This window comes from Macrobrachium nipponense, chromosome 8, assembly GCF_015104395.2.
Source record: "Macrobrachium nipponense isolate FS-2020 chromosome 8, ASM1510439v2, whole genome shotgun sequence".
Classification (NCBI taxonomy): domain Eukaryota; kingdom Metazoa; phylum Arthropoda; class Malacostraca; order Decapoda; family Palaemonidae; genus Macrobrachium; species Macrobrachium nipponense.
In genome coordinates this window covers 7,428,369-7,441,826 of record NC_087203.1, presented here as the reverse complement: position 1 = coordinate 7,441,826, position 13,458 = coordinate 7,428,369, and the positions used below count along the sequence as shown (strand labels likewise).

The window sequence follows — 13,458 nt, the reverse complement described above, 5'->3', positions numbered from 1 at the left end:
AGATAAGGTTCAGTTAAAAATATAATTACTGAATTTAAGATTTAATTTTTAAATACTTATCTCCATTATATAATTTGCCCTCCCTACCTCCCCACATTCAAAGTGGACAGAATTAGACTGATTGGCTGTGAGTGTTTGTACTCATTTGTTCCCTGGTTTGGGGTGGGGAAAGTAGATGGATAGAAGATGGATATTCATAGAAAACCTAGTTTTGTTTTTTTTTTTTTTTTTTTTTTTTTTTTTTTTTTGTCAAACTACCAATGGTACAGAAGTAATGGAGAGGCAAGTATTTACAAAAATTAATCTTGAAAGTACTATATATATTTTTCCTTTGCCTTTCAGGTTGTTGTATAGAGGCTTCTTTCCAGCACGTTATGGATATTACAATTGCATTAAATGACATTACTTCGTTGCTTTTGGATTTAATTTCTTATTTTTATTCTCTCCTGTGATAAAATTTGAACCCTGGAAAGTATAACTGTTGTAATTCAGTGGAATTACAGCAGTAATTAGGAGTGATGAGGAAAATGTGGCTAGCACTTTCTTAGGTAATTTGTTCTCTTTATTCTCAGGTTGGCATTATTGATGTACGATACATTCTTGAATGTTGTTATATGACTTGATCTTCTAAGTTTTGGAAAGTAGGATGTTAAGGCATTACATGAATTACCCTAGTTGATTTTTTATTTCAAGGGAAGAAGCAACTTCACTAAGTTAATTTCAGAATATGCCTATATAGTATTCACTGTGTTGAAATCAGCTTTGTATTATTATTAGATTTTTATAAGAATTCATGTTCTTGTAAGCACTAATGTTGATACGACTTGAAAACAGAATGTGTATTTGGTGGTCAACTTGAGTTATATAAGAGAGAGTTCTCCTGTGTTTTGGATCAATAAATACGCATAGTACAGGATAGAAATTTAGGTTTTGGACTTTAAAGATACGTAATTTTGTTTGGTTTGATGTGCAGTCATGAACTTTTAAGGTACAGTAAAGTATAAGATGATTATTACCTGATATTGCCGTAAAACCTAAGGCAATATCTGGTAATAATTTACTCAGATATACATTTATTAGTTTGAGGCAGTGGTAATGTAGGTATTTCTTTCAAAATGGAAGAAAAAGAATATTAACACTATCATTTCCTGTATTGCTAGCTTATGTCTCAGAAAGTAGAAAGCAATGGACCAAGATGCATATGGTTTACAATGGCTTTTGATGATGTACTTTTAGATATGATGTATGTGAAGATTTGTATCACTCATTCTATTAGGCGTTCACTATGTAAGAATTTGTTTAGTACTTTGGTCTTGGTCACTATAATTTTTATGAAATTCATTTCAAATCCCTTTCTGAAAATTAGCTCAGTGGTCTGATTAAACTCCTTAATTTAATAGTAATAATAAATAATAATAATGGGTGGTATAGAATTTATAAATATGTCAAGGTAAATGTATTGTGTTCGTGTTTTTTTGTCTGCACATGAAGTATTTCATGGAAATTGCATTCTCCATGAAAACACTTTTAGCATATTAGTACTGCAATGTGCAGATTGTATAAATTACAGGCTGAGATTATATGTGGCAGTTTTATGTATTGATTGCTTGATATGTTTTTTTAATTTTGAAACGTTATGGAAAACATTTCATGACCGTGATAATTTGTAGTGGTCTATCTTTATAGCTTTGTATATATGTCTGTGTGTTTTGTCATTTTCAAATATGTATGTGGAATATCTCAGACCTGCTTTTTGCAAATTAGCAACCACATGCAGGAAGCACATACAATATGTCTTAACATGTTATTTGTTATCCTTTTTTAGCTGTTTCTGCTTATTTCAAAAAAGATTTACATATTTTAATATAATACATTTACCAGATCTTGAAGTAAACTCTTAACTCCTCTAGTAGTAGATGAAATGTACACAAAGAACATGTAATTATAAAAAAATAACTTAGCAGTTGGTTTTGTGTGAAGGTAACTAAGTTATCCCAGAAAAAGTATGTACTACATGTATTATGTTTCATTAAAGCAACAGGTTTCATTTTCATATAGTATTTTTTTCTGTTTTCCTTTTATTTTGCCCTATACTTTTTATTTTTCATGTTTGCAACTCAGTATTGAATAATTGTGTTGTTAATTTGCGGGAGGAGCATTCATCAAAATTATGAATAATGAGAAACTCTTAGATTTTTGTGACTATATTTTTTTATTTGTTTGTAAAAGGGAAATGAAAATTCGTTAAAGTTGAAATTTGTTTTCATACCATCCTAAAGCACTTATTTTTTGTGAAAGTTATAGTTTGGCTGTATCTGTATTTTTTGTGTTCTTTGTTGAGACTTTTTGAAGCAGTAACAGTGTTTGCTTAGGAACTTTGGAGGTACTGGTAGATTAGTTCATTCTTGACTCCTGCATCAAATGCAATACAAGAAAAGTGAGAGGAGACTAATTGGAGTTATAGTGATTCAGTTGCAAACTGTTTACACAAGTACAAAGCATATTGTAGCACACTTAAATTCCTATGATGAAGTGCAAAATAATTATTGCTGTTAACAAATGTGGGCTCTAACAATCATGAGAGGTAACTGAATGATTCTGCTTTCAGTTATTTCTGCTGTGGTAAATGCACATTCTCTCACGTACAACTCCTAGCAAATGATGCAACCAGGTAGGTGCATTTTGAAAAACTACCGAGGGAAGTGAGAGAACATGAACTTGATATTTAAATGACAGAAGGGCCAGTATAAAATATATCATCTACAGGGTTGGAAGACCCCTATGGAAGATCAGAAGTGGAAAAAACCCAAGACCACTAGGTATAGTGAGTGATTTGCTGAAATCCACTGAAGACTAGTCAGTGGTGAGCCAACAAGAGTACTACAGGCAGTCCCCGGTTGTTGGCAGGGGTTCCATTCCAATGGCATCATGATAAGCAAAAATTGCCTATAACCAAAAATCAGCAATTTTTGGCGCTTTTCGGCGCCAATCACCAGTTAATGGCGCCTCTGTTATGTGTGTTCAGCGCCGATAACCGAGGCCGCTGATGACCGGGGACTGCCTGTACTATATGAAAACTTAAAAAGTGGCAGGCTGGGAACAAAGAATTATAGTAATATTATTAAGAGAACTGAGATTGATTGATCATTCTGTGAAAATGCTAGATGGAAGGGGTTTGAGAGAAATTGTTACGAGATGGAAAGGGGTTAAGTTTGGTTTCATGCTAGATAGATCAGCAACATAGGTGCCATGGAAAAGTAAGATATTCTACCATATAATTTATGAATGTAAGAGGGTATTTGATAGCATTCCGTAACAAACAATTTACAGATGAACATGACAAAGGCTTAGGTTTGCAGAAAGACACTTGGTCAAGTTTCTATACCATAACAAAAGCTCGGAAGTGAAGATAACTGCAACTATAGTATAGGAAGAGTATGACAAATTCTGGGGTCTATCACTGATCAGCACTAACTCCTTTGCTGTTAATCATTGTGATGAAAGAAGTTACAAAGTAGTACAGAAAGGGAGGCCCATATGCAAATAATGTGTTGCTAGAAGCAGAACCTGAGGGAGAAAAGGCATGAATGTTAGAAAGATGGACAAGTAAAATGAATAGAGGGATAAAAATTAATATTAGTAAGACAATGCTCAAGGTAACTGGAGGAGAAGCTAAATAAAATATGCCGTCAACCCCCCGTATTCTCGTTCTCGAGATTCGCAGACTCGCCTATTTATTGATTTTTCTTTAGGCCATTATTCACAGTTTTTTCTGACAATAAATATTCACTGATTAGTGTATTTTGATGTTATTTTCATAACCAAATACATTTTAATGATACAAAAATGATTTACTAATTTTCAAATACATATTAATATTGATTAATACTGTATCAGTAAGTTTTAATGATATTAAATGATAAATAATAAAAATAATTCTCTCTTTCCCTCTTACAAAGATGTATGTTTTTTGTATGATAAATGAATGATATACAAATTTTCAGATATTAATATTAATGTAAACAACTCATTAAAGAAAATACCATAGTGAATTAGGATTTTAGTATATATAAAAGAATTATAGATAAAAATTATAGATAGTATATAGATAAAAAAAATTATAGATAGTATATAGATTAAAAAATTATGTAAGAATGAAGGAAAATTCATCCTACTAAGCTGAGGTCCAGAGCTGTCAAATATGTCAAGTAATGTGATAGGAGGGGGAGTGAATTGCCATGTTGCCACTAACTTTCATGTAATTCTCTCTCTCTCTCTCTCTCTCTCTCTCTCTCTCTCTCTCTCTCTCTCTTTCTGTGTTATTGGCAAAATGTTTAAGATGACTTTGAAATTATATTAATAATATAATCTCAAAGATTAATGCAGTAATAGGATAGCGATTTAAGGTATATTTAAAGTAGGATGATATTTAAGGTATACTACTGGTATTTGAACTTTCAAGATAGGCAGTTAGTTATAAGTGTTTTTAGAGGGGGTTCTAAGTATTTGCCGGTTTTAACTATTCACAGGGGTCTGGTACACATCCCCCAGGAATACAGGTGTTCCACTGTACAATCAGAAAAATGGCCAAGAGGTTTCTGTAGAGAAGTATAGATGAACTTAATACTGTGCATGTAATGTAATAAATGATATCACCTGAGATAATCTTGATTGTAAGATAAAAATGGTTAAAGGGATTGTTACCAAAAATTTAGGAAGAGTGAGTGGAGAAGACAGAAAGATCTCCATGTATTGGTGAAGGCAAGATATAGAAGAGGAGGGACATTTCTATACTGCAGGACAGTGGAAAATGAAGCAGTTATTGAGCAATAGGGAAGAGTAACAACTGTGGGAAGAGGAGTTGATTAATAGATTACTTATGAATAGAAGTTTCTAATTAGTAAATAGCAAGTGTGTAATTCCTTAATCACTGATGGACTAGACTTTGACAAGTTATGATTACAGAGGGCTGAAAGTTGTGACTGTAGTGATTGCAGTAAATATTACAGATAAAGCTGAAGAATTATGTGGTGTCCAAATGCTGGAAAAGGATGGTGATGGTAAGGTCATGTAATGAGAAAGGAGTAGCAATTTACCAGAGTGGTAGTTATGAAACTAGCAAGAAGGAGGCTCAGAAAGTCATGCAGAAGACTAGACAAAAGTAAGTAGAAAGAGCTCTAGACATTAAGGATTATTTTATTTTAATTAATCTGGCATCACACCCTCCAAGGTCACTGATGCTGACATAGTAAAATCACATTTCATGTTTAATCCTGTTAAGGAAAAATATAACTTTCAAACTAATCACACGACACACACACACACACACACACACACACACACATATATATATATATATATATATATATATATATATATATATATATATATATATATATATATATATATATATATATATATATATATATATATATATATATATCAGTATAAAGGCCCATTAAAACACTGGTTTAAAGCTTAAGAATATATTTTGGTGGACTGACTCACACCTTTATCAAGAAGTGAATGACAGAAATTATATTTGTGAAATATATAGTGGGAAATGTGCCCTTAGGTGATGCCTGGGGTCACCGCTAAGCCGACATTGGTTCGGTCAATTGTCTTAATCTGCTTCATCATCACCTTATTGTCTTTATGGTCAGAGTCCCAGGCTCCATTGGAAAGGTTGATCCTATTATCTTGTTGTTTTATAAGTGAAAATTCTACTATCTGACATTTGTATCAACAACTGCTTTTGTATAAAATTCAGGATGAGTTTCAATCCATGGTATGTATGGTTCATGTTATTTATATGATGGAAAATTGTCGAACTATGTTGTCCATATCTAACTGAGTGCTTATGTTGAGTTAGTCTTTCCTAAAGAGATTTTCCTGTGAATCCATAGATGACTTATCACAATCCCTACATGGGATTTCATCGACTCCTACATCTTGAGAAACTGGTTTCTGCTGAGCCTTAATTAAAGATTTGGTGATGAATTTTATCGTAAAAAATTCAATTGCAGCATGGGGAGTCCGATCAGTCCTGTGTTAGCAAACTTATATGTGAAGTATTTTGAAACAGTAATTATAAACCTTATCAAATCTGCAGATATGATTTGGCTTCATTATGTAGACAACATCTTAACATACTGGAAAAGTGAATGGGGTGATTTTGATGTCTTTCTACAAAATTTAAATTCCTTGGTCCCGAGCATGATTTAAAGTAGAATGGGAAAACAATAATCCCCTTTTTGATGTCTTAATCATCAGAACTAATAACAACTACAAATTCACTGTCTTCAGGGAAGCAACATTCTCACTTTCATACACACATTTCTGGGTTCGACCTGTGTCGGCCGGTGAAATGTTCCTGTAGCACACATTTCTAGTTATAAATAGATGCTAAATATACCAGAGAAAAAGGCTAAATGGAATGCTGAAGTTACTACCTCCAGCTCGCTCACCCAATTAGGGTGTCGGTATAACACAAGGGCGAGTGGAAGCCACCACTACAGATATTCTGCCAATTAGAAGACTCCTCTCAAAACCCCTCTCTAGATAGGTGCCGTTACAACGTGTACCTTCCGCTCGCTACTACTACAACTTCTGCCCGAAAGCTTCATTCCTATATTAGCATGCCTTGTGTTCGCACACGCTTTTTTCGCTGTCCTCTAGACAAGTTTTTTGACGAAGCATGTCTGCCCCAGAGCCCCAAGCTTCTTCTTTTAAGTTGAGTATTCCATTTTCGTTTTTGATTCTCGTGAGGGCATGATGCATCCCTTTTTAGCACCTTATTAAGTCCCTTTGTTCTCGTGAACCGGGGTGACGCTCCTTATATCCGCCATTTTGGGTGCATCATTCGCAGCGTGCGTATTTTTCCCAGTTGTTATTTTGTGATGGATTTTGTCCACCGTTTAGCATTTCACTGTTTAGACTACTGTTTTTGTATGCCTTTTCATTTTTCTCGCTCCTGTCGATTTCTGGAGCATTAGTTTTACGAGTTTTATCCTTACGACTTTAGTCTTTTGTAGGGCCCAACTCGCTCCTGACGTAGTCTGAGGCCTTTTCTTTTACGTTTATCTTTCGTTTTTAGCCTTTTGGGGCACCCTTTGTTATCCTCAACCCCTCAGGAGCATGTTAGTTTCCCTTGGTACGTACGATTTTATATTTCATATGTTATGCGCGAGTTGTGTGGTTTTGGCTTCTGGGCTAGCCTAGCAGTACGTCGGTTTTTGGGAGAGGGCGATTCCTCTCTCTCTCTCGTGGTACTCCTGCATGTATACTTTTAGTGTGTTTTTCGATGTTAGTCAGTAATGCACTCGATTATTTGCACCTTTGTGATAAACTATTCAGATAATTGTTTTCTTTTGTTGAGGTTGGAAGTCCTTCGCGATGTCCTTCCCTGGCCTACCCGACCAGACCTAGGCTAGGTTTTGGAAGGTAGGCCAGGCAGTCTTATGCCCCTCCACCCTTTCGGCCCCTCCCTTACTGCCTCCCGTCCAGGCAGTTATTTTTGCTTGGAGGGTGGTCCAGGACAGAGAGTCTCTCTCATGTCATGTTTGTAGGGCCTAGACCTATCGTACCTGACCAGATCGGAAGATTCGATTTTGAAGGGTTAAGTTAGGTTCTATCCGTCCTCTTCATGACGTCCTTTGGAGGCCATGCTAGCCTACCTGACCGGATCTGTATCGATCTCGGAGGGTGCGTTCCTCTCCCTCCTTTCGCAGTTCTTCCAGTAATTCCTCATCAATTATTTTATGATTTGTCTTGTTGTGTGTAGCCTGGGCCTTTGCGCCCTTTAGGGTGTCAGTTGGCCTACCATCTTCTGCCCCTTTAGTGGTAGGTTAGTTACGGCTCCCGAGAGGTGGTTGGTCACTGACCGGTTGCTGTGGCCAGGCGATCACGACTCGTCCACTCTCCTCCAGACACTCTCCCCCACCCCACCCCTGCCCCGGTCTCGTTCCGGTGCTGCCTAGCTAGCTCGCTGCACAAGTAATCCTACCTATGAACGACAGCTAGAGCGTACAGCTTATCCAGAGGATTAGTCGGAGGAGATTGGGTGTTTAGTAGATTATGTAATCTCTTTTGATATGTCTCCGGGCCTGTGGGTCCTCGGGCCAGGTGGGGTCTACCATTACACCAGCCAGTAGGCTATACGCCGGATTGTACGTACCACTGCTCCGTCGCTCTGTTGTCTGTTCTCCTCTATGTTATCACTGCCTCCCCACTCATGTGGGGGCGGAACTGGGCTTAGAGCTGCGTTTCTAATTACCTTAGAATTGCTTCTCTACTCCAGTGTGATCAGACTCAGGCCTAGGTTTTACCTATTTTCCCTGTTCTGCTCGTATCAGCCCATCTCCGCCGGCTTTTACTATTGTGATAACGAGATTATGGATTCCGGAGTAGGCGAAGTTTTTGAGAGATTACGTTAGAGAATGTTTTATTTAGCCTCTGTTGGTATGTCTCCGGGCCCGTATTTGTTCTGAAGAAGTGTGGTCTACCATCACACAGGCCAGAAAGTATACGTACACCGGAGTTTCATGTACCGTTGTTCCCCCCGCTCTGTTTTCCATGCTATCGCTGCTCCCCACTCCGGTGGGGGCGGAACGGGGCTCAGAGAATGCGCCTACAATTAGTTAGGTTGCATTACTCTGCTTTGGTGCGATCAGACTCAGGCTTAGGTTTGACCTTATTCCCTGTTCTGCTCGTATCAGGCCCTCTCCGCTTGTTATAGCTTTGCCGATCCCAAGTATGGATTCTGGAGCAGGCGGAGACATCCAGAGCTTTATTAATAACAAGTAAGTTGAAAATTATACCCATTTGGCCTTTAACTGGTTAAGTATCTAGTTGAAGTGTACTCATACTGCCGGAATTAATTCTGACAGCATTATCTGACGATACTCATTTACTTTTTCAACTTACAGATGGTCCGTTGCCAGGTGACGGGTTGTCAAGCCGTTCTGTACAGGCCGTACGGGCATGAGGTCTGCCGGTCCCATGCCAACTGCGCCATCCGTGTGGAGGAAAGTGCGGTCTGGCACTGAGAAGCCTGTACGGTGTGCTACGATCTGGTTAAGATAGTAACAGATGAGTCGGTAGGTAACATACTCGCCTCATTGTTTCTGTGAAATTTTTGCTACACTTTTGGTTTGGGAAAAATTCCCAGACACTGGGGAACCTAATTTGGTTATTTCTTACAGGTTAGTCTGGCACTCAAGTCTTCCTCGATGGCGTCCCTTAAGGCCTGGGTAGGAGGCTTCAGCAGGAACGTGAAATCCAGCCAACCCTACGTGCTGTCGGAAGAGCTGTGCACTCTCCTCTACCCTAACGCTCCAGTTTCAGCAGCAGTACTGGCGGCAGTGGTGGCTCCCATCATCGAGCGCATCCGCCAGGAGACTCAACTCCCCCCCGGGGGACCAAGAGGGCTTGAAGGCTGGATCAGACATCGGTGATTAGAGCCTGCGTACATCGTAAAAGCCGAATTACGCACAAATTTTCATCTGCACTCAAACAGTCGCCAAGTTTCACGACATCCACCAAGTGATTGCAACAACTAGGTGTTGCACATAGTTATTGCGGTCGAGCTGCAGCAACTGTTAAAAGTCCTCATGTCATCTGATGTACCTGAGAGCTCTTTAGACACAAGTAATGTGATTACAGCAGACATAAGTAGTAATTTCAGTGTACAGTGGTACCCCCCTCCCCCCCGTATTCATGGGGGATGTGTACCAGCCCCCCACAAATAGTTGGAACCCCTATAAAAATGCTGAAAACTACCTATTTTGGTGGGTAAAACTCAAGAAGAACCCACTAGAAATTTATATACCTGGTTTTTTTTAATAGTTTTATCACAAAAAGTGCATTTCATGATGAAATTAAAAAACCAGGAATTTCTGGATATTTTTCATAGAAAAATAACACAAATTTCCTGTGAATAATGGGTAGATATGATCCAGAGAGAAATCTGCGAATCCGGAGAAAACAAATATGGGGGGCCCACTGTACGGTATCTGTTTCGACGTACGTGATGTATTGGCAACCCCTCAACCTGCTCAGAGAACGTGCACAGTAGCCATGTTGTGACACGTGCATTCCCAGCTATAAAAGGCAGCATCCCAGTAGCGAGGTCAACATACTACTATGAGATTCAGGGTCTCTGTAACACGGTTTTTTGGACTTTGCTCCTTGTCAAAGCATCGGATGTAGTTGAAAGTTGACATATGTATATTTTACAACCACACACAAATTATGTCAGCATTATCAATAACCTAAACCCTATAGTTTTAATTTCTATAGAGTAAAAATGATCTAGCCGACGCCATGGCCAATGATTATGAGCCAAGAGTCGAAAAACATTCATTACGTAAGCAAGGTAAACAAACACCTTTTGACTAAATGTTGCCCCGCCCATCCACCAGACAGAAATTCCATCGGCTCTGAAACCCAAAGACTATGAATGGCGGAACGATACATAGATTTGGGTGGGGTATCAGTGCTAGCGTAGTAATACTACTGTAGCAGTAGTGCCGCAACAGTATAGCAGTAATATACATGAATTAAACGTTTAGACCAACTGCTGGGATCCTTGAGGATCATTTAGCACTTCTTACAACTACTCGAGAAATTAGTTTTTATAGCCAGAAGTTAAATTTTCTAATCCAACAATGCCCATGGTAGCCTTCAGTGTTATCCTGAATTATAACAAGGCGAAAGTGGGTGGAGCCTCATGAAGTCACCATTCTGACGATAATTATTGGTGAAGGTTTAAAGCCAATATACGGTACCGGCTATTTTTTTTTTCAGTAAATAGGTAGATACCCAGTAAGTAAAAATTGCTTGACATTGGATATAGCAGTTATCAAATCAAGCTTGTCTACTATGTTTTTGGTAATTACCAACTATTCCCTACGTCTAGTCAATCTGATTGTGACCTATAAAGTAGACTGTAATTTCTTTGGAAACTTATTTTGGGAGTTAGACTAATAATCGAAGTGTTTTTGTATTTATTATCATATTTTGTTGGTTTGTTCATTATGACAATTATCAGTGGAGAGGTTCCAGAGTTCATAAAGGTGTACTGCTTTGCTTGTATTTAAATTTGTATGTCATTGTTGCCAGAGGTTTAGCCTTCGTTACGTATAGCCAATCATCCATCGAGAAAGAGGGAAGGAATGATGCTATAAGTTACGTAACGAGTGCGTTCAAAACCTTTTCTCTGAGTAAATTGGCCCGTCTTCAAAAAAGGTCACTTTTACATTATAAGTACCAAATTTATTCAACCTACGTAGTGCAGAATACACTCAAAATTTATGTGTTGATATAATATGTATTCTGAATAAGCGATATATTTATGAAATGCATAGATAAAAGTTATTGCGAAAAAACCGTGTTACAGAGGCCCTGAATCTCATAGTAGGAGACGTTTAAACCCATCTTTTATTATCATGATGCATGGTTATGTATCATGTTTACTCAACACTTCATGTACATATAAACCCTTTAACGCTGATTGGACGTATTAAACGTCGACATAAATTGTCTGTCGGGTGCCAATTGGACGTATGGTACATCAATAAAAAAAAGTTTTTTTTTTTAAATTCGCAGAAAAATACTTATAGGCCTACCAGGCGAGCTCACGGATCAAGGCGTTGTTTTGTTTACAATCATTATGCATGCGCGCAAGCGCAAATTCTTTCTTATCGCACTAAAAAGAATCAGTGACACATCTCAGAAATTATTTCGTCACTTTGACATAATTTTTGCACCATTTTAAATTAGCCGTTACATGGAGTATTATATATGAAAATGTGCGCAGTTTCATGTAGAATACAACTTAAAAAATACTCATGATTGTAGCTTTTATCAGTTTTGAAATATTTTCATATAAATAACGATAAGTGCCAAAATTTCAACCTTCGGTCAACTTTGACTAACAAAATGGTCGAAAAACGCAATTGTAAGCTAAAACTCTTATATTCTAGTAATATTCAATCATTTATCTTCATTTGCAACAAATTGGAAGTCTCTAGCACAATATTTCGATTTATGGTGATTTAAAAATAAAACTCCTTCCCTTCCCTTGCGCGCGGATTCTCCGCCGCAAATCTCCGAAATGCGTAATATTTGCTCCATTTTATATTAGGCGTTTCATAGAGTTTTATATATGAAAATGTGCGCAATTTCATGTAGAATACAACAAAAAATAATTGAAGGTTGTAGCTTTTCTCATTTTCGAAATATTTCCATATAAAAAATATAAAAAAATATTCGACATTCGGTCAACTTTAACTCGACCGAAATGGTCGAAAACTGCAATTGTAAGCTGAAACTCTTACAGTATAGTAATATTCAATCATTTATCTTCATTTTGAAACAAATTGGAAGTCTCTAGAACAATATTTAGATTTATGGTGAATTTTGAAAAAAACATTTTTTTACATCCGCACGTTATGAATTCATGCATCATTTTGTGATAATATTTTCTCTGTGTTGCTTTGATCGTTTTACGATGTGTTATATACCAAAATGATTGCAATATAGTGTACAATACAACGAAAAAAATTAACTCGTTAGCTTTAACCGTTATGCTCACAGCGCGATTTGAATACAATTATATATGAAATTTCGTTTTTGCGCTGTCATATATCGCATTATTTATATATGATAATGATATTTTTTTCATTTCTGATGGTTGCATACTAAACTTCAGGCAATGACAAAAAAAGGAGCAAAAAATGAACTCTTAATCTTGAAAGCTGAGCACGCTGTGATTTTTTGAAAAAATATTTTTTCCGCTTCCGCGCTTACTCCGAGACCCCGCCGCATACGGGAGACGATTTTTAATATACCGCTTCGGCGTTTAAGGGTTAATTATAAACAGGACACCTGGTTCAGCAAGGCAAAAAAAAACTCAAAATCTTGAAACTCATTTACTCACTAGAAAAACTTGCACTCAATCAGAGCGATAAGCTGTGCTTTCAATGTGGTATGGCTGTCGAAAAAAACTCCAGGAGCAACCTAAAACGCAACACCAACAAATGCAACAACACCAACACTGTCACCAACAAACCACACATCGAACACAACAAACACAGACGGACACAAGCCTGACAATTTCGATTTCTCAACAACACCCAGCACCGCCAAAGACTTCTGAAACAATGACTGCTCGCTCTCAAAAAAAAAAAAAAAAAACTACAGATTCTGACTACTACTCAGAATACCATCACTGACTGACTGCTTCTCACTCCGAATGCCCTCACTGACCGACTCCAAATGCTTGGCGGCCAAGCCACTCAATGAGCCAAAACGCCCACCAAACAAGCAATTCACTCGTCAACCATCCATTCATCATTCACACCCTCTCTCTCTCAAAACAAAAACAAAAAAACAGACACAACCTTCTCCAGACTATCTTAACAATAATAATAAACATAAAAATACAATATAATAAAT

The 13,458-nt window shown here is 37.4% G+C and overlaps 1 protein-coding gene across 3 annotated transcripts in view; it reads left to right on the top strand.

Moving 5' to 3' along the window:
* The window catches only part of LOC135222607 (tyrosyl-DNA phosphodiesterase 2-like), a 167,068-nt gene extending 164,812 nt beyond the window's left edge, over positions 1 to 2,256 (top strand). For all 3 annotated transcript variants that reach the window (XR_010316298.1, XR_010316297.1, XM_064260700.1), the window contains one exon: positions 343 to 2,256. Coding sequence is in view for 1 of the 3 variants with exons in the window: in XM_064260700.1 (XP_064116770.1) it covers positions 343 to 354 (12 nt within the window). In the remaining 2 variants the exon portion in view is untranslated. The remainder of the gene's footprint in view (positions 1 to 342) is intronic.
* The last annotated feature ends 11,202 nt before the right edge of the window (positions 2,257 to 13,458 follow it).